Raw genomic sequence first — 17739 nt, 5'->3', positions numbered from 1 at the left:
GGAAACTACAAAACCACCTGCTGGGTAACAAGCTGCATCATGACAGGGCAAGGTTTCAAACATTAAATCAGCACATATACATTCTGTTAGAAGTGTAGGGTTGCCTTAGGATTCACTCAGGGGAGTTTAACAAGAAACTGAACACTCATAGTGGTATATGTTAGTGTTATGAACATGTTTAGAGCCACGCGAAGGAACAACATATCGAAGACAAAGGTAATTGTAGCAAGGTTGTCAAGGAGCATAATTGCTTTCGTAAGCCTCTGCTATTCACGTACACGCATATACGGCAGATGGCTGTGATACACATTCAGCGTGTCAAAGGGCCACAGAGGGACTATTACTGTTTTCAGGTTCAAGTAGACTAAGACATACTGAAAGTGTAATTGGACTGAGGGGAGGACACCTCAGGCACTGCGCACAATACTGCCATTGCAAATAATACATCTCTGCTTCAGTGATGAGACAGTCTCAGCACATTAGTAAAACTGCTTTCGTTTGATATTTTTTGCCAAGTCTACAGAGACTTGGTGTCTCAAAACCTGATAAGACAACAACAATAACAAAACAAACAAACAAAAAATAATAGTACACAAATTATATTTACAATTATGTTTATTTATTTGGTAGATTCAAATTATTATATTATATTATAAAAACTTTTCCTTAAGCTCTGTCTGGCATCTTGGACGAACAATTCTCAACTGAACCTGAAACAGCTCATTCTGGGATTGCTCTATCTATAAAAGGTTTAATGTAATGTTCCCTAGAATTTGAGAGAATGCATATTCATTCCCAAATGTGCTGTCTAATGAGACAGGAAACTAGGTTTTGAGGTATAGCCAGGGACATCTCATAAAATGTGAAGTCTGGCAAGAAACCAGAAGCCTTTCTTAGACTTTATGCAAAGATAAGTGCTCTAAATTAGTTAAATTAAAGGTGCTGTAAGCAATTTTGTTATGCATGCATACATTTACCCCTACAACCTGACAGATATCACTAAAATAGGTGCCCTGAGAAATCACACCTGTCTCTGTGACAGCCCTAGGCTCTGTAAACAGCAGGAAGAGTCAGAGGAGCAGCATACACTTCTTTTTTTTTTCTTCTTTTTTTTGTGTGTGTGTGTGTGTGTGTGTGTGTGTGTGTGTGTGACTGTGAATCACGCTGTGCATTATGAAAAAGCCTTAAAGTTGTTCATTAAATATTCAAAGGAAACTTTTGGGAAACATACCATAAACATAACTGAGAAACAGTGAGATTTGTGGTGTACACTCTCTTATTTACAACTTTAAAAAAATAATTTTTACAAATATTATTGGAGTATGTTTACAAGAAAATACTATTTCTGTCTTTCTACTTCAAAAATTGTTGAAGTCAATGTGTTACTTGCAGTCTCATTGCAATTATTTGTGAAATTTACTTGCCATTTTTGAGTGACAATCTTTCCTAGATTTGTTTTTCAAGCAAATACTACATACCCCACCCAATACAACACACTCAAAAGGTTTAAAAAGTGCCACCAAGATTGAAATAAATATCCAGAGCATTATCCAAAGTGTTTCATATATAGGCTATGTACGTAGCCTATGTATGTAACACTTTAGATAATGCTCTGGATTGTTGATTCAATCTTGGTGGCACTTTATAAATCTTTTGAGTTTAGACTGTGTTTAGACAGTTTAGACTCCTCAATTAGAGGAGTCCAGTTTAGACTCCTCTATTAGAACATAATTATTTTGTAACGGAATGAAAATCACACAGAAACTAGGCAGTTGCAGAGACCATGAGCTTTAAATGCACTGTTCACTGCACTACATATGATTTTTGTTTACTGTGTAGAGGGTTTCTTGAGGAGTTGTGAAAAAAAATAAAATAAAACATGCTCTGAAGAACATGAGTCAGCGTGTAAAGCAGAAGTGATGACAACAAGCAGCACAGATCAAGAAAAACTCACAATGCACTGTGAATGGCACAGAAACCATCTCCCTGAGAGATACAAGGGAAGGTACTCTTTCTGTTTTCAAAAGCCCATGAAATATTCATCATTCAGACTTGGCTAATTCGGGCCATCAAGATCTTTAAGGTGAGTTAGTATGACACAGATTGTCAGAGTCGGCGAGCGAGGGGGAGAGAGAGAGAGAGTGCGAGCAGTCATTTTCAGACTATTTGGTTATGCATTAAAAATGCATGGGATGAATTACATTCTATTCCTGGCCTCTGTTGAGGAATTCACACTAGGGTCCAAAATCGAGCACTTGGCAAAACAGAGAATAAGAATAACTTTAAATTTCCAATCTCTGAAACTTCACTTGAGCAGAAAAGAGCAGTAAAGTGTTCAATAAAATATGATTGTACTGAATATTTAAAACGAAGTATGAAGAAAGTGTATCAGTTACACTGCTTTAGGATTTTTGGACATTACTTCAAAAAGGTAATATTGCACCATTAAAGCAGCATCAAAAGGAATCACAAAGTATATATATGTTTCATTCATGAAATATGAGAAGAAAGAATTTGAGTTAATTGTGAACTGGAGAGGAACTATACATTGCTTTGTTCATGTATAATGCAACAATTTACCTCAGAATGGTTTTACAAACCACTTAAACTCTGAAATTAGTTCTGCATGTTTTAATGAACATTTTCCCCATTTTCCATTTCTCAGGAGTCATGCCCATTGGATGATGCCAAACAACTGGTAATGAGATCATTCAAGATCATGTCCGATAACAGATAAATGACCAATATTGATATTCTACACTCAAAAAAATGACTCATTGGACAAACTCAATTTAATTGATGGCAGGATTTCCATCCAATAAATATGTGTAGCCCCAACTTATAAAAAACTAATTCATGCAATGAAATGTAATTAAGTTGGTCCAACTCAATTTTGACTAACTTAAATGAGTTGGTCCAACTCAATTATGAGCAACTTAAATGAGTTGGTCCAACTCAATTTTGACTAACTTAAATGAGTTGGTCCAACTCAATTATGAGCAACTTAAATGAGTTGGTCCAACTCAATTTTGACCAACTTAAATGAGTTGGTCCAACTCAATTTTGATCAAATAATTTATATGAAATGGATACATTTAAAAATAAGTTTTATGCTTCCTAAACTTAAATTAGAACATTTAATTAAAAAAAACAATTAGGAAATCCTTATTTTGTACCCCATAGAGACAAGAGACAAATCTTGATCGAGATGTTTTTATTTAAAACTCAATAGTGCAATAGTTATTTAATGTGAAAAGTACTTAGAAAAATGCATTTTAAAGCCTTTTTCCAAACATGTACAAATGTCTTTGTTCTTACTGAACACAAAGGAAGATATGTTAAAGAATATGGGAAACTGAACAGTTCTGGGCCACCATTGACTTCCATAGTAGGAAGAAAAAATAACAACTATGAAAGTCAATGGTGGCCCAGAACTGTTAAGTTTCCCATATTCCTTAACAAATCTTCCTTTGTGTTCAACAGAACAAATACATTTATACAGGTTTGGAACAACCCCGGGATCAGTAAATGATGACAGAATTTTCATTTTTGGGTGAACTATCCCTAAAGACAAGAACGACAGAAATACACACAAAAAGTGTGTAAGAAAAAGCATGTAAGAGTGTTAAAAAATAATAATAATGTGTGGTGTGTGTGCGTGCATAAGTATGTTAATGACTCAATATACAACAATGTATTCTCAAATAATTCTCATTGTGTTCTCAAAAAAAGTGCACATCTCATGCAAACAGCTTGATTTTAAATTGCTGGATTTTTGCATTCAGCCTATGTCCATCCAAGTTCATTAGGATTTTCTGGATAAACTTGAAGGTGTACTTGAGGTTGTCAGGAAAATTAAGATCAAGAGCATAAATGAGACCGAACAGCATGATGAATGCCAGGATCACGCAGTCTAGGTCCCTCAAAACCTTAATGCCCTCGATCACAACTCCTATGTCTGCTGTACAATCTCCTCTTTGGATTTTGTAAATCCCCATTTTCTGCATCCTCAGTGGCCTGGACAAAACACAAAACACTTTGGTTAAGCCCAGGTGAATTTGACCCTTTATATTTTAAAAGTAATCAGCAAATTGCATTGCTACTTTTCACTTTTACTATTACATTGTTGGCTGCCATTTATTTCCATTTTATGGACATAGACATACACATCTGAAAACTTCTACAAATTCTATTGTGTTCAGATGAACAATGAAAGGCATACACAAAGTTATTACCCCTGCAAAATTATTACTATTAAAAATATTATTTTATTAAAATGAATAAAACAAAATGATTATTCCACTAATACATATTTTATTGTGAAATTAAAATGAAAATTGAGCATTTAATAATAATCAATCATATATTCTTTTAAAACATAAAAGTACTAACAGAATTGTTGTTATATTCATAATAATCACTTACCACATACTCCTTGAAGAAAGAGATCTTGGATACTTGGATCTTCAGTCAAGTAGATCATCAGGCCTTTCAGGGTGCACTCTCTCCTGATGTTTATGTTGTCACACTACAGCAGGGGGAAAATCAAGACTGAAATTAGCCAAATGCAGAAAGCTGTACAATAACTAGACAAAACAGAAGACATTGCATGCATTTATACTAACAGAGTCTCTGATCGCCAGGGCGTTTTTGATCTTTTGCCCCTTAACTCCTCCTTTGCTCTTGAAGATCTGCATCAGTTTATCTGAAAAGTGGTTCAGCTGTAGGAACATTGATTGCAGTGGCTTCGTAGTGATCTGCATGAACTCTGCGTTCACCTTCAAAATGGAAAAAAACAACAACAAAAAACAATTTCTTACTACGAAAAGAACCTAATAACGACTAAAATAAAACACTACATAACATGTTTACTTACTTCACTCTGCTGAAAGAGAGCTGGCCATTGATTCTTGAACACCTCTATCATGGGCATTGGCTGACGACAATGGGTTTGAAGTCTATTATGGAATGTGGATTGTGTTTCCGGTATCTGTGGGTGTTAAATGTACTGTAAATATTACTTTCAAATGCACATCCTACAAACATACACTGAACTGTTTCATTATGCCTGAGATGTCCATTTATGTGTTGAAAATAATCTTTCTGTTGCTAGCTCCTTGCATGAACACACATGATACTGGAATGTTGTTAATTCTTCTGGCTTTGGAGTTTCCTGTTTAGCATGTATTTTGTATGATTAAGAAGCTTACTCCATGTACTAAACGTGCATGGGCAATCTGTGTATGGACATGGATAGCGAAAACTGCCCCTAAAGCACACGTGAGTCTGCCTAAAATGCTGCAGAAACAAATACCTGCTAGCTAGTTTCGATGGACACATTCTTTGCACTAAAAAAGAAACAATCCTAAAAAGAAGAATAAAAAAGTATTATAAGATACCATATTTAACAAATGACACAAGCAGCCTAAATCAGAATATTTGAATATGACTTACTATAAATAGGAGGTTGCTGTTCACCTGGTCATGTTCATAAAACTGTGAAAGAGAAGATGTTGATTAGGAGTGGGAACCAGTATTCACATGAAAATATGCTTTTTGTTTACATGGTTCTGTTTTACCCAACTCGTTCACTTAAAGGATTAGTTCACCTCAAAATGAAAATTTCCTGATAATTTACTCACCCCAATGCCATCCAAGATGTTCATGTCTTTCTTTCTTCAGTGGAAAAGAAATTAAGTTTTTTGAGGAAAACATTTCAGGATATTTCTCCACACAATGGACTTCAACGGTAACCAAATAGTTGAAGTCCAAATCAATGCAATTTCTAAGGGCTCTGAAGTGCTTCAAAGGGCTCTGCATGATCCCAGCTGAGGAATAGGGTCTTATCTAGCGAAACAATCAGTCGTTCGTTTTCTAAAAAAAAAAAAAAATCATGAAATGTTTTCCACAAAAAAATTAATTTCTTTTCCACTGAAAAAAGAAAGACATGAACATCTTGGATGACATTAGGGTGAGTAAATTATCAGGAAATTTTCATTTTGAGGTGAACTAATCCCTTAATATTACAATTCTCTCAAGTAATTAAATTGATTTTAAAATAATTTTAAATGTTTACTTGGTACAATTGTCTATATCGTCTACAATTGTCAAAAACAGACGACTATCGTCCATTCTGTCACATTTTTCAGGTGTTCTGGTGTAACTTAGGCTAACCCGTCTGTCACTTGCTCTGATTTACCTTGGGCAGCTCAGCTACGATGTTGTAAATAGGTAGTTTACATGATCAAAGTAATCTTAATATTGAGATATAAGTTCTACCTTATGTACGTTACCTCTAGTTTTAATTATTCAAACAGGTCTTTGAACAAAAAAGGCCTGTCGTGTATTTTTTCCCCCACAGCGCTTAATGTCATATGGTGATTGTGAAACACGGAACACCTCACTTCATGATTTTATGGTGAAATGTCTTATTTTTCATGTTAGGCAGGTCAAATTTGATCAAGAAAAACGCAATGTGGCCAATTCAGCGTGAGTGAGTGACGCAGCTAAAAATAGACTCGGCGCCGAAACAATCGCGGCGATCGCAAGCCTCCAATTCATTTTATGACGGATATATCAATCCAGCTAGCAAGCCAATAAGTTAAGAACCAATTTTGCACAGTTACAGTCAAATTCGGGATCGTTAGACTGGTCTAACACAGAATTTAAACGTTGCGTGAGTAAGTTAAGCTATCGAAGGGACACTTAAAACAATTCACCTTGCATAACTTTCACTGCTGTTGCATATTTCACTCAAAATCATGATATAAGTTACACACCCTCTTACAGTGAGGTAAATTCTTTATTACAAATACTCAAACAAGATAATACTTACTTACCAATAACGAATACGACGTTGCAGTCCTTGCAGCGGCAGACGATAAAATGGCGGCCACACCCTCTGAGCATCTTCTCTGAGCTTGTCTTGCACATGCGCAAATGACGCTCTCCGAAGCCAAATTAATTTGAGTTAACCAAATTAAATGAAATCTCATAGATGACACTATTTATACATTTTACGTTAGACTTATTAAATATATATACGTATTATTCCTAATCAGATATATTTAAATAAAGTGAACACAATTTAAGTGTGTCATACCTAAGAAGGCCTTGAATCATTTTTTTGAGTGTACTTTGTCTAAATAAATAGAAAATAATTTAAGCAATACAACAATGTACAGCATCAAAAGTGTATTTTCCTTTTGAGATATTGTGCATTTCTATTGTTTGCATTTCTTCAGGAAATTAGCCTACCAATGACTTATATACAGTGGCCAATAAACTTGTATATGAGAGTACTTTTATTTAAACTACAGATATAACCTTTAAAAATTTTTACTTCGAGAAGAACTTTTCAACAAGCTCAGTAAAAGTTTCCATGAGTATGTTCCGTCTGAAGTAAATTCACTGAGCACAACAAGACTTTCCTGAAGTCCTCAATCCACGGCCCTCTCTGAGTTCAAAGACGACTGAGCTGGGTTCACTTCTCTCCGAGCGAGCACTTTCAAGCAAGCTCACGGCCCTGACAGCACGGCTTTCATAGCTTCTGGCCAAACATGAGTGAAATGGCCCAGTGATTTGATGGAAGCATGAGAAAGGATTTTGGCCGAGGTAACAGTAGGCTACGACGCCATGACCACAATATCACTATGAGGTCAATGCACACAAGTTTACGCATTGGAAATGTCACATCTTGAAGTCTTCAGAAGGGCACACATCACCTTTCATTTCAAAGACAGATTCACTTGGTTCACTTCTCTTTGAATAACACTGATCGACCTGCTCAGTTTGAATATATACAGAGGAAAGTCACCCAAAGGTTTTAAGAGCTGTAAAACTTTTGCATCAACTGCCAACGCTTCCGAAAGAGGAGGTTTGAATAAATCAAAACTTGCCCCGGCAGTCAGTTCTCTCTCTTGCTTTTGCCTACTCATGCTGCCCTGTTACACCGACACAGTTCCAAAGCCAAATCTTGCACCATGCATTTCCACCAAAGTAAAAACTGGCTCTGGCCCTAAAACAAGTTGGTCACAAACTAGGAACCATTGTCACCAGTGGCTCAGAAGCAGGATAGTGTCATGAATTTAAAAATGACAAAATTCAAATCAGCAGCTCAAATCGCCACAGAAACCACTAAAAAAAAACGAACATTATAGTTCACAAAGATTCAATTCAAGAGGGTGTTGCACATTCAGTAGATGGATGCCATATCTGATGTTTGACATGCTGCACAGCAACTGACAATTTTTATTTCTCCCTTTCTGTCTGAAATAAAATGATTTTAATTTTAAATGTAAATTGATTGCTGACAATCATATAGTGTTTTTAATCCTACTAATTAGTAGTAGTAATTTGCCATTCTTAAAAAAAAAAAAATAATTCCCCTGCGTGTTTCAATTTGCGAACTAGAGATTTTTTATTTTATATTTTGTTAATGCTACATTTAACCTACTAATTGAAAATCATTAAAAAATTATACTAAAAACAATTGTTTAAAAATAATCATTAAGATTTAAACACTCAATTGTATGCAAGGTGTAAGGAAACCATTATTATTATTATTTTTTTTTAAGTTATTAATTTTCACTTGTTTACGGCACATAACATCTTAAAAAATGGTATGAATGTTTTCTAAATAACATTTGAATCATAAGTGGCACATTTGTTTTCAGCTATACTGAATAATTGTTTTATCCAAAAAGACATGAACTACAATGTAAATACATTTACTGAATAAATCCCTCAAAAAAAAAAAAAAAAAAAAAAAAAAACTCATGTGACTCAACAGAAGATGTGATTGGATTACTGGACTAACCAGTGGACCAATTTCATTGCAGAGCATCTGAAATGTTGATTTGGTCATTCTGAAATTGCTGAAACAATGTCTATCTAAATGATTGGGTACAATTACTCTGAGGTGCAAGTAATTTATGACATATGATAAAAGAGCAACAGCGGATTGCAACAACTTTCATTTTGATTCCAGATATTTTGTGCCAATTCTCCAGGAATTGATAACATTGCTCTCTTGAAGACTTGAGATGAAAACAGTGCTTTATTTGCTAATGTTTTATGCAATATTCCAATTCTGTGCACAAGTTAAATTCGCAAATTCGGATGGAAACATAACTTCTGACTACTTCAATTATTTGAGAGATACATTACTATAAGCCTATATTCCTAAAATTCTGAGTAATAGTCATAAACAAAGACAGTGATGTATGTTTATTTGTAGGCATGTTACGTAGTAACTCAGATACATTGTTCGGCTCTCACGTCAGTGGAAAACTGGTGCGAAAACAATGAGTAAAAATGGGTTGCTGCTGCAAATCCTGCCGCAGTTATCTCCTCTTGCCCTTGCTTTCAATGTTTTCTCAGCTAGCAAAATCAATATCGGAAAGCAACTCAGAGAGCCTGTAATCATAACCTGACCAAAACTGAGACCTTCACCAAAGAAAATAAGCCATCAATGGAAGTTAAACTTCCTTAAAAAACAACATTTGAATGTACTGTATTTGCTCTGCAACCAACCAGCCTTCTCTTTATTGGAATAAACGATCAATAGTGCATGTTAAGCAATATCCTAGTCTTATTGACTTGTGACTGGCCTAACAAGAGATTGTTTTTGTGGCGCCCTCCGCGCTAACGTACACATCAATGACGAGGCTGGTGTTGTCGGAGAGAATCCAGTGACACGTCCCCAGTGAGTAACAGCTAGGCAAACAAACCATGTGAACTGTCTACTGGAAAGGGTTACAATCGGTGTAAAATCCAAATCAGTCAAGTAGAATAAAGGGACAGTTAGCCATTGAAAGCATTTCCTCTGTGCTGTAGAAATGGAAGGAAACTGACATTTAAGGCAGTAGCCATCTGTTGTTAAAAGGAAGCATAGTGCATGCAACTAAGAGACAAAGAAATACTTATAATGGCACAAAATGACCATGAAAGTAATTCGAAAATCTTTCAAAGAAAGAATTAAGCATAATTTTCCAACTATTTTGAGGTGAGTGCACGGAAGCGCCAGGGCCGTTGCATTCACTCGGAAATGGCAGCTCTGTTATACAGCGAACAGCGTGAAAGTGTTGGGTTAGATGTCAGTAACACCTCTGAAGTTTCTGGCTTTTCTTCTTTCATACTCTGGGTCTTTTCATGGCTTTGTGCTAAAAAATCTAGCCATCTACACCTAGGGAAACCTAAATGTTAAGCAACTGCCTTTAGAAATGTCAGCTTATATATAAAAGCAGATACATTTCCACAGTGTTTTTCAGAATTGACATATAATAAGGTGGATGTATTAAAATTAAACACCCGTCAAAGATTTTCTTTGTGTCTTAAAGAGTTCCTTTGCATCTTATATAAGACTGAATAGATTTTCTGTGTTTCTTCTGAAATTATTATAAAAATGCTTGTTTTCAGAAACAAAAACTTGGAGTACCTATATATATATAGGTATCAATCGCTTTGCGTGAAGAACAGTTTTTACATTTTAAACAGTTTTTTTGATTTGTTCAATGAATCAGTTCGATACATTTCACTAAAACCGACATCTGTATTATTAGTTTATTAAATATCTCTTTATTATTGATTTTTTTGTTGTTGTTATTATCGACTTATTTAAATACCATTGCTATAATTTTAGCAGTGGTCTTTAAATAGTGTGCAGAGCTTCAGAAAAGTTGATTCTTTAAATACATCCTCTTTATAGGACCGTCACAACAGCGACAAACCATCCTCTCATTGCCAACATCTATGGAATTTCTGTTTCTGCCTCAGAGTAGAAGATAAAAACAGTAATTATAAGAACGTTTAAAATTAAAACTGTGATGAAGTAGCAATTCCGAGATTCTAGATAGTCAAAAAAAAAAAAAGCATGCGTGTGTTTACATGCACACTCTTAACCCGATTGTGCTCAAGTCGACAATGTCAATGCGGTCATGTAACCCGTTTTCCTTCATTAGTGTAAGGCCATAAACGGCTTAAGCATAAACCGGTCAACACAGCTAGAGTTTTGCCCCTTATCCCGATTTCACCCGGCATGTTAACCTGCGTTAAGTCGGCTCATTGAAGCGATCATGTGTGATATGTGACGGGAAAGCAGATTTAGACAGAGTGAGCATTTCACGGTAAGGGAGGAGGAAATATATCACAAATTGCGACTCTTTCTCGACCAAAGAAATGATAAAAATGTGTTCTCATCATGTGCAGCAGACGTAGAAGTGGTTCAGTCAAAATGCTGCATCTGTAACTGCATGAGAGGAAAATATATGAGACTGTAAGTTTCCCGCTGACATGTTGGAACGCTCTTCGGTTTCTAATGCTTTTTTTGAACATCTCAACCGACACAGCAAATTGAATACTCGGAATCAGATACACTCATGATTACATTTTGATGCCACTACCAGGGAATAGGTTTTACCTGATTTATGAATAAAGTCTTGTAAACGCTGTTTACCAAGTTGTTTGTTTGCATGTAAACCGGGACAACCGGTTATTCCGATAAGCTGATTTTTGGGAGTTATTAGTGTATTGGTGTGCATGTTATACTCAAAATCTTTTATTTAATTTTTTTATAAATCACAAAAAAAAAAAAAATAGAACGGTAACACTTAATTTTACAGTGTCCTTGTTACATGTTACATGTACTTACCATAGTAATAACAGTAAATTATGCATTATGTAGATAAACAAATGGATTTATTTAAGAAAAATGTGTTATTTATACATAACATATTTATATATAATATAAATTATATATAAATATATATACAGCATATACATGCAAATATTTCTTAAATATATACATGCATGTGTGTGTGTATATACAAAATAATTATACATGGTACACATTAGGGCTGGGTAAAAAATATCGATTTCTCGATTTTAATCGATTCTCATTTTTATGAAACGATATCGACTCTTAACTAGGCCTATTATTGTAAACTATGGGAGTCAGTTGTAGCCTATAGGCTTCATTAGCCTACTATAATATTGAAGGTAAAAATGAACTGATTTGTATACAAACACTTAAAATACACTTATTTATTTTTATAATAATAAAGTTATATGAAATTATATAAAAATTTAAATGGTGGCTGTCATAAAAAACTTTCCAGATTTATTCAAACATGCATTAAATATTGAAGAACATTAAAACTGATAATGAATATGTAATATGGTGCATATATTTAACAAAATGCTCCGGTTATACTAACGGTTTATGGTCACTGGATATGTTTTTTCTGAGGTAAATGTGACATTACATGTCATTGTTTACTAACGTCTTTCCACGGTTGAAACACTGATTGAGCGATTCCATGTGACATGATACGGACTTCGATAAGTTGTACTCTATCTTTTAACACACTTTCAGATGCTCATTCATGTTTATTTCGCGCTGTAACTGGTATTATTAAGGCGGAAGAGAAGATCATGTGCGCTCCGCACTGCTGCTTCTCTCAAGCTGAGCTGCGCCAGAGCGATCTCACGCCACAGCACCAAAACGGTAATTATGTTTTTGAATTTCGTAAGAAAATGGACATAATTTGAAATCTGAGACTTTGTTTCATATCAATAATAAAAAAGCACAAATTATTGTGATGACTAATCGATTCTTGGGATTTAAGAGATTTGTTTTCCTTGAGAAAATTTGCAATGTTTTGTACCTGATATCAAAAATAATCAATATTGAATCGAATCGAATCATAATCGAAATCGAATCGAATTGCAAGCTTGTGAATCGAAATCGAATCGAATTGTGAAATTTGTGTCAATACCCAGCCCTAGTACACATACATATTATGTAAACACAAACTTTTATTTTGGATGTGATTAATAGTTGCACAGCCCTATTTGTTTTAACTAACCATAAAGGTGAACAGGGGCAAAGGGTGAGTAAATTATAACCATTTTCAGTTTAAAAACACTAGCATAGCTTTTATATGTAATTGATCGCACCAAGACTGTTAAGGGTCTCTTTTACCTGATAAGTGTCCCACAGGCGAATGGTGCAGCGTAGAGGAAGTTCTCTCATAAGCAAGTTGTTCATCCAACGGAAAGCAAACTGCAAATACTCCACCTCATACTGCTGCATGTGGCGATGTACCATCTCTGTTCAGAAAAAAAACAAAAAAAAAAACATCACAATAAATCACCACCCTGTCGTCAATCAACCTATTCATCTATCGCAAACAATTAAAGCATCATTAGAATCTCTTCAGTAAAATTGAGACCAAACAATAAATGACAGGCGCTCGGCGGACACAACACAACAATAACACTTATTCTCCTCGCCGCTTTTCTCGCTCACAGACAGCAGACACAGTTCATGGATGACAGCCTGCCGGGCGTAAGACATAACACCCTAATAAAGCCGTAAAGAATTTCTCCGTCCATGCCATCATGTGCTCGACGCTGTCATGTAAGCATGAGGTAATTACTCAGCTGTCAACCCAATGTCTGAGCGCGTTATGTTAGAGAAGAAACGGCAGCTTTATTTATGGGTGTCTCTTTAATCAACAGGGACTCGTCTACTGATGGGTAGAGTGTGTAACATGCATGACTGCGTGAAATATAGGCATCTTCATTCGCCTCCTGATAAAGATGGCAATCTTTGGCCATCACATGTATGATAGGATACGGTTGAGGGTTGTGGGTGATATACCGAATATTCACAATATATAATTATATATAATCAGGGGCCAAGCTCTGAAGGTGCGTACGCATCTATTATAATCGTTCCTATTCTTCTTCTTCTTATTCTGTTTTGGGAGTCTATGGCAGCCCATAGAAACGCTTGCGGGGAAGTTCTGAAATTTGGCACACAGTTAGAGGACAGTCTGAACTGTCACCATAGCAAATTTGGAGTCTCTAAGGCAGCGGTTTTCAAACCCTGGGTCGCAAATCCTTTGTTTTCTTTATTTTACAAAAGCACAATGTTTTGTTTTATTTGCGAGTGTACACAAATAAAAGTAAACACTTAGCAGTTTCAAATCATGTCCTGTATGAACAAAATGACGGAGTGTGTTTACGCGGAGTGTGTTCATGCGCACACACGACACATTCCATGCAGCATTGCAATCTTGACATCGCAGCCTGTTCGTTATCAAAATAAAATAGCCAACCTAACATAAATATTTAACTTCTCTGTTTAAATAGTCAGTCGTACAATTCGTAGCCTAGCATTCAGCGTTTCCAAGCACATTTTTTCGCATTATTTTTTCAGTCGATATTGGAACGTGAGTGAATTAATGTACAAAGCCTGTAATAAATAATAGTTTAGCATCCAAATCATCGCGAATATGGAAACACTTTGATTAGAATGAGAGAGTTACGTGAGCCCAGCGCCAGTTACTTTCAGTTTCGCTTTAAATTATTTCGTTTTGGCTTGTTTTATTTTTTCATTCTTGTTCTGTTCTGAATACCATTAAATATACTTGACTTGTTTGCATGAATAATGTGCGGACAAATTCAATGAAGTGCCCGCCAAAATAAACATGAGGCTATATTTCTGCAATGCTTTTGAGTGTTCTGACCAAACTTGGTGTGAGTCATGACAATCATGACCTGAGGTTACTTGCACAGTTTTGGAATAACTTCTGAACGGTTTGGCCAAAAATCCCAAAACTTGTCTCTTTAGATTTGGTACAGTATGCCAAGTCGAACGATACCCAATTTTCATAACAGCGCCACCTATTGGTCAAAAGTGATAGACCATTAAAGCATATTACTAATGACTGTATTTGATTTTTCAGGCATTTTGCCTAAAATAATCTTAATATGCTTTAAATTGCTCGTTGGAGTTGGTCTGATGCTTCCAGCCATGATGGCCTGATTTGTCGTGCCTTCTTTGTGCTTGGACCCTTAATTGCTGCTTGCAGCTATATTTATATAATATAACAGTATAATAAAATAGTCTTCAGTGTCACACAGTCCTTTAGAAATCATTCTAATGTGCTGATTTGCTGCTCAAGAAACAATTATTTTTAATGTTGAAAACAGTTGTGCTGCTTTATATGGTTTGTGGAACATGGGCTACTTTTTTTTTTTTTAAGGAATCTTTGATTAATAGAACGTTCTTCTTCAATAAAGTCTCCTATTATAATGGCAGATGAGGCTGGAGAACACCTGACAAGAGATCAGAGACCATTCCTCCATACAGAATCTCTCCAGATCCTTCAAATTCACAAGTCCATGTTTGGTTTTTATCTGTTGTTATTTGATAGAATCCATGATGCCATGTCTCTGAACAAGATGTCCAGGACCTCGAGCAAAAAAAAAAATAAATAAAATAAAAATAAAAAAATAAAAAAATAAAAGTAAAATAATAGGTGCACAACATTAAAGATACAGCAATATATTTAACTCTAGGCACGGATACTTTTTTTTTTTTTTTTATCCCTGTGTGCACCAAACCCAGCTTTTGGGTTTGCTGACAAAAGTTCTTCTTTTTTTAGATTCATCTGACCATAGAACTCAGTCCCGTTTGAAGTCCCAGTAGTGTCTGGCACTGAAAAAGCAGATGACTTTTCCTGAATACTTCCCTCACGATGTACTGTTTGACATTTTTAGAGGCTTTCAGACCCATTTCTGCAATCCTTCAGTTGTGATCCTTGGAGAGTCTTTGGTTACTCAAACTATCCTCCTCACAGTGCATTAAGACAATATAGACACTCGTCCTCTTCCAGGCAGATTTGTAACATACAGTGGTGTGAAAAAGTGTTTGCCCCCTTCCTGATTTCTTATTTTTCTGCATGTTTGTCACGCTTAAATGTTTCAGATCATCAAACAAGTTTACATATTGGTCAAAGATAACACAAGTAAACACAAAATGCAGTTTTTAAATGAAGGTTGTTATTATTAAGGGATAACAAAATCCAAACCTACATGGCCCTGTGTGAAAAAGTGTTTGCCCCCTAAACCTTATAACTGGTTGGGCCACCCTTAGCAGCAACAACTGCAATCAAGCATTTGCGATAACTTGCAATGAGTCTTTTACAGTGCTGTGGAGGAATTTTGGCCCACTCATCTCTGCAGAATTGTTGTAATTCAGCCACATTGGAGGGTTTTCAAGCATGAACTGCCTTTTTAAGGTCATGCCACAGCATCTCAATCGGATTCAGGTAAGGACTTTGACTAGGCCACTCCAAAGTCTTCATTTTGTTTTTCTTCAGCCATTCAGAGGTGGACTTGCCGGTGTGTTTTGGATCATTGTCCTGCTGCAGAACCCAAGTTCGCTTCAGCTTGAGGTCACAAACATTCACAAGGGCATTCTCCTTTGGGATTTTTTTGGTAGACAGCAGAATTCATGGTTCCATTTATCACAGCAAGTTTTCCAGGTCCTGAAGCAGCAAAACAGCCCCAGACCATCACACTACCACCACCATATTTTACTGTTGCTATGATGTTCTTTTTCTGAAATGCGGTGTTACTTTTATGCCAGATGTAATGGGACACACACCTTCAAAAAAGTTCAACTTTTATCTCGTCAGTCCACAGAACCTTTTCCCAAAAGTCTTGGGGATCATCAAGATGTTTTCTGGCAAAAATGAGACGAGCCTTTATGTTCTTTTTGCTTAGCAGTGGTTTTCGTCTTGGAACTCTGCCATGCAGGCCATTTTTGCCCAGTCTCTTTCTTATGGTGGAGTCATGAACACTGACCTTAACTGAGGCAAGTGAGGCCTGGAGTTCTTTGGATGTTGTTCTGAGGTCTTTTGTGACCTCTTGGATAATTCGCCGCTGCACTCTCGGGTAATTTTGGTCGACCGGCCACTCCTGGGAAGGTTCACTACTGTTCCATGTTTTCACCATTTGTGGATAATGGCTCTCACTGTGGTTCACTGGAGTCCCAAAGCTTTAGAAATGGCTTTATAACCTTTTCCAGACTGATAGATCTCAATTACTTTCTTTCTCATTTGTTCCTGAATTTCTTTGGATCTCAGCATGATGTCTAGCTTTTGAAGATCTTTTGGTCTACTTCACTTTGTCAGGCAGGTCCTATTTAAGTGATTTCTTGATTGAGAACAGGTGTGGCAGTAATCAGGCCTGGGTGTGGCTAGAGAAATTGAGCTCAGGTGTGATAAACCACAGTTAAGTTATGTTTTCACAGGTGGGGCAAAAACTTTTTCACACAGGGCCATGTAGGTTTGGATTTTGTTTTCCCTTAATAATAACAACCTTCATTTAAAAACTGCATTTTGTGTTTACTTGTGTTATCTTTGACTAATATTTAAACTTGTTTGATGATCTGAAACATTTAAGTGTGACAAACATGCAAAAAATAAGAAATCAGGAAGGGGGCAAACACTTTTTCACACCACTGTATTTAGTTTATTGGAACTTCTTAATTATTGGTGGAACAATGAAATTTCCAATGCTTTAGCTATTTTCTAACAGCCACTTTCAATATTTTGCTGCACTACAGTATATTCTTTTGTTTTAACAATTGTGATGGATGATTAAAGGAATTTGGCCTTTGTTTTACCTCATATTTTCTGTGAAACAGGAAGTCATGGCTGGAACATTTCATGTTCCTAGTCAGCCTAGAGTGCTATTTATGGGATTATACCTCAGAAATATTTTACTCACAAGAACTGTATTTTACGTCTTGTAATAAACATTTAAATATTGAGGCAACTATGGATGTTTGCTTAAAATGATGGTTCCTCTGGGTTCGTCTGGATTCGTATGACATTTGTATTTACTCTACAAATATCATACGAATGTCATACAGAGAATGTC

General features: G+C 35.9%; 2 protein-coding genes across 4 annotated transcripts in view; both read right to left on the bottom strand.

Moving 5' to 3' along the window:
- tbc1d22a (TBC1 domain family, member 22a) overlaps nt 1-17739 on the bottom strand; it is a 170672-nt gene that overhangs the window by 36612 nt on the left and 116321 nt on the right. For all 3 annotated transcript variants that reach the window (XM_081363945.1, XM_081363944.1, XM_081363946.1), the window contains one exon: nt 12983-13110. In XM_081363945.1, the coding sequence (XP_081220071.1) occupies nt 12983-13110 (128 nt within the window). The remainder of the gene's footprint in view (nt 1-12982; nt 13111-17739) is intronic.
- On the bottom strand, nt 3200-5763 carry LOC308689871 (uncharacterized protein). The gene is made up of 7 exons (XM_081363949.1): nt 5643-5763; nt 5455-5496; nt 4877-4990; nt 4626-4778; nt 4426-4528; nt 3515-4017; nt 3200-3365 (listed from the first exon to the last, which is right to left on the bottom strand). The coding sequence occupies exons 1-6, from the start codon at nt 5664-5666 to the stop codon at nt 4010-4012; spliced, it is 444 nt and encodes a 147-aa protein (XP_081220075.1). The 5' UTR covers nt 5667-5763; the 3' UTR covers nt 3200-3365; nt 3515-4009.

Source organism: Scardinius erythrophthalmus, assembly GCF_964197995.2.
Source record: "Scardinius erythrophthalmus genome assembly, chromosome: 4".
Classification (NCBI taxonomy): Eukaryota; Metazoa; Chordata; class Actinopteri; order Cypriniformes; family Leuciscidae; genus Scardinius; species Scardinius erythrophthalmus.
This window is presented reverse-complemented; position numbering and strand designations above follow the sequence as displayed.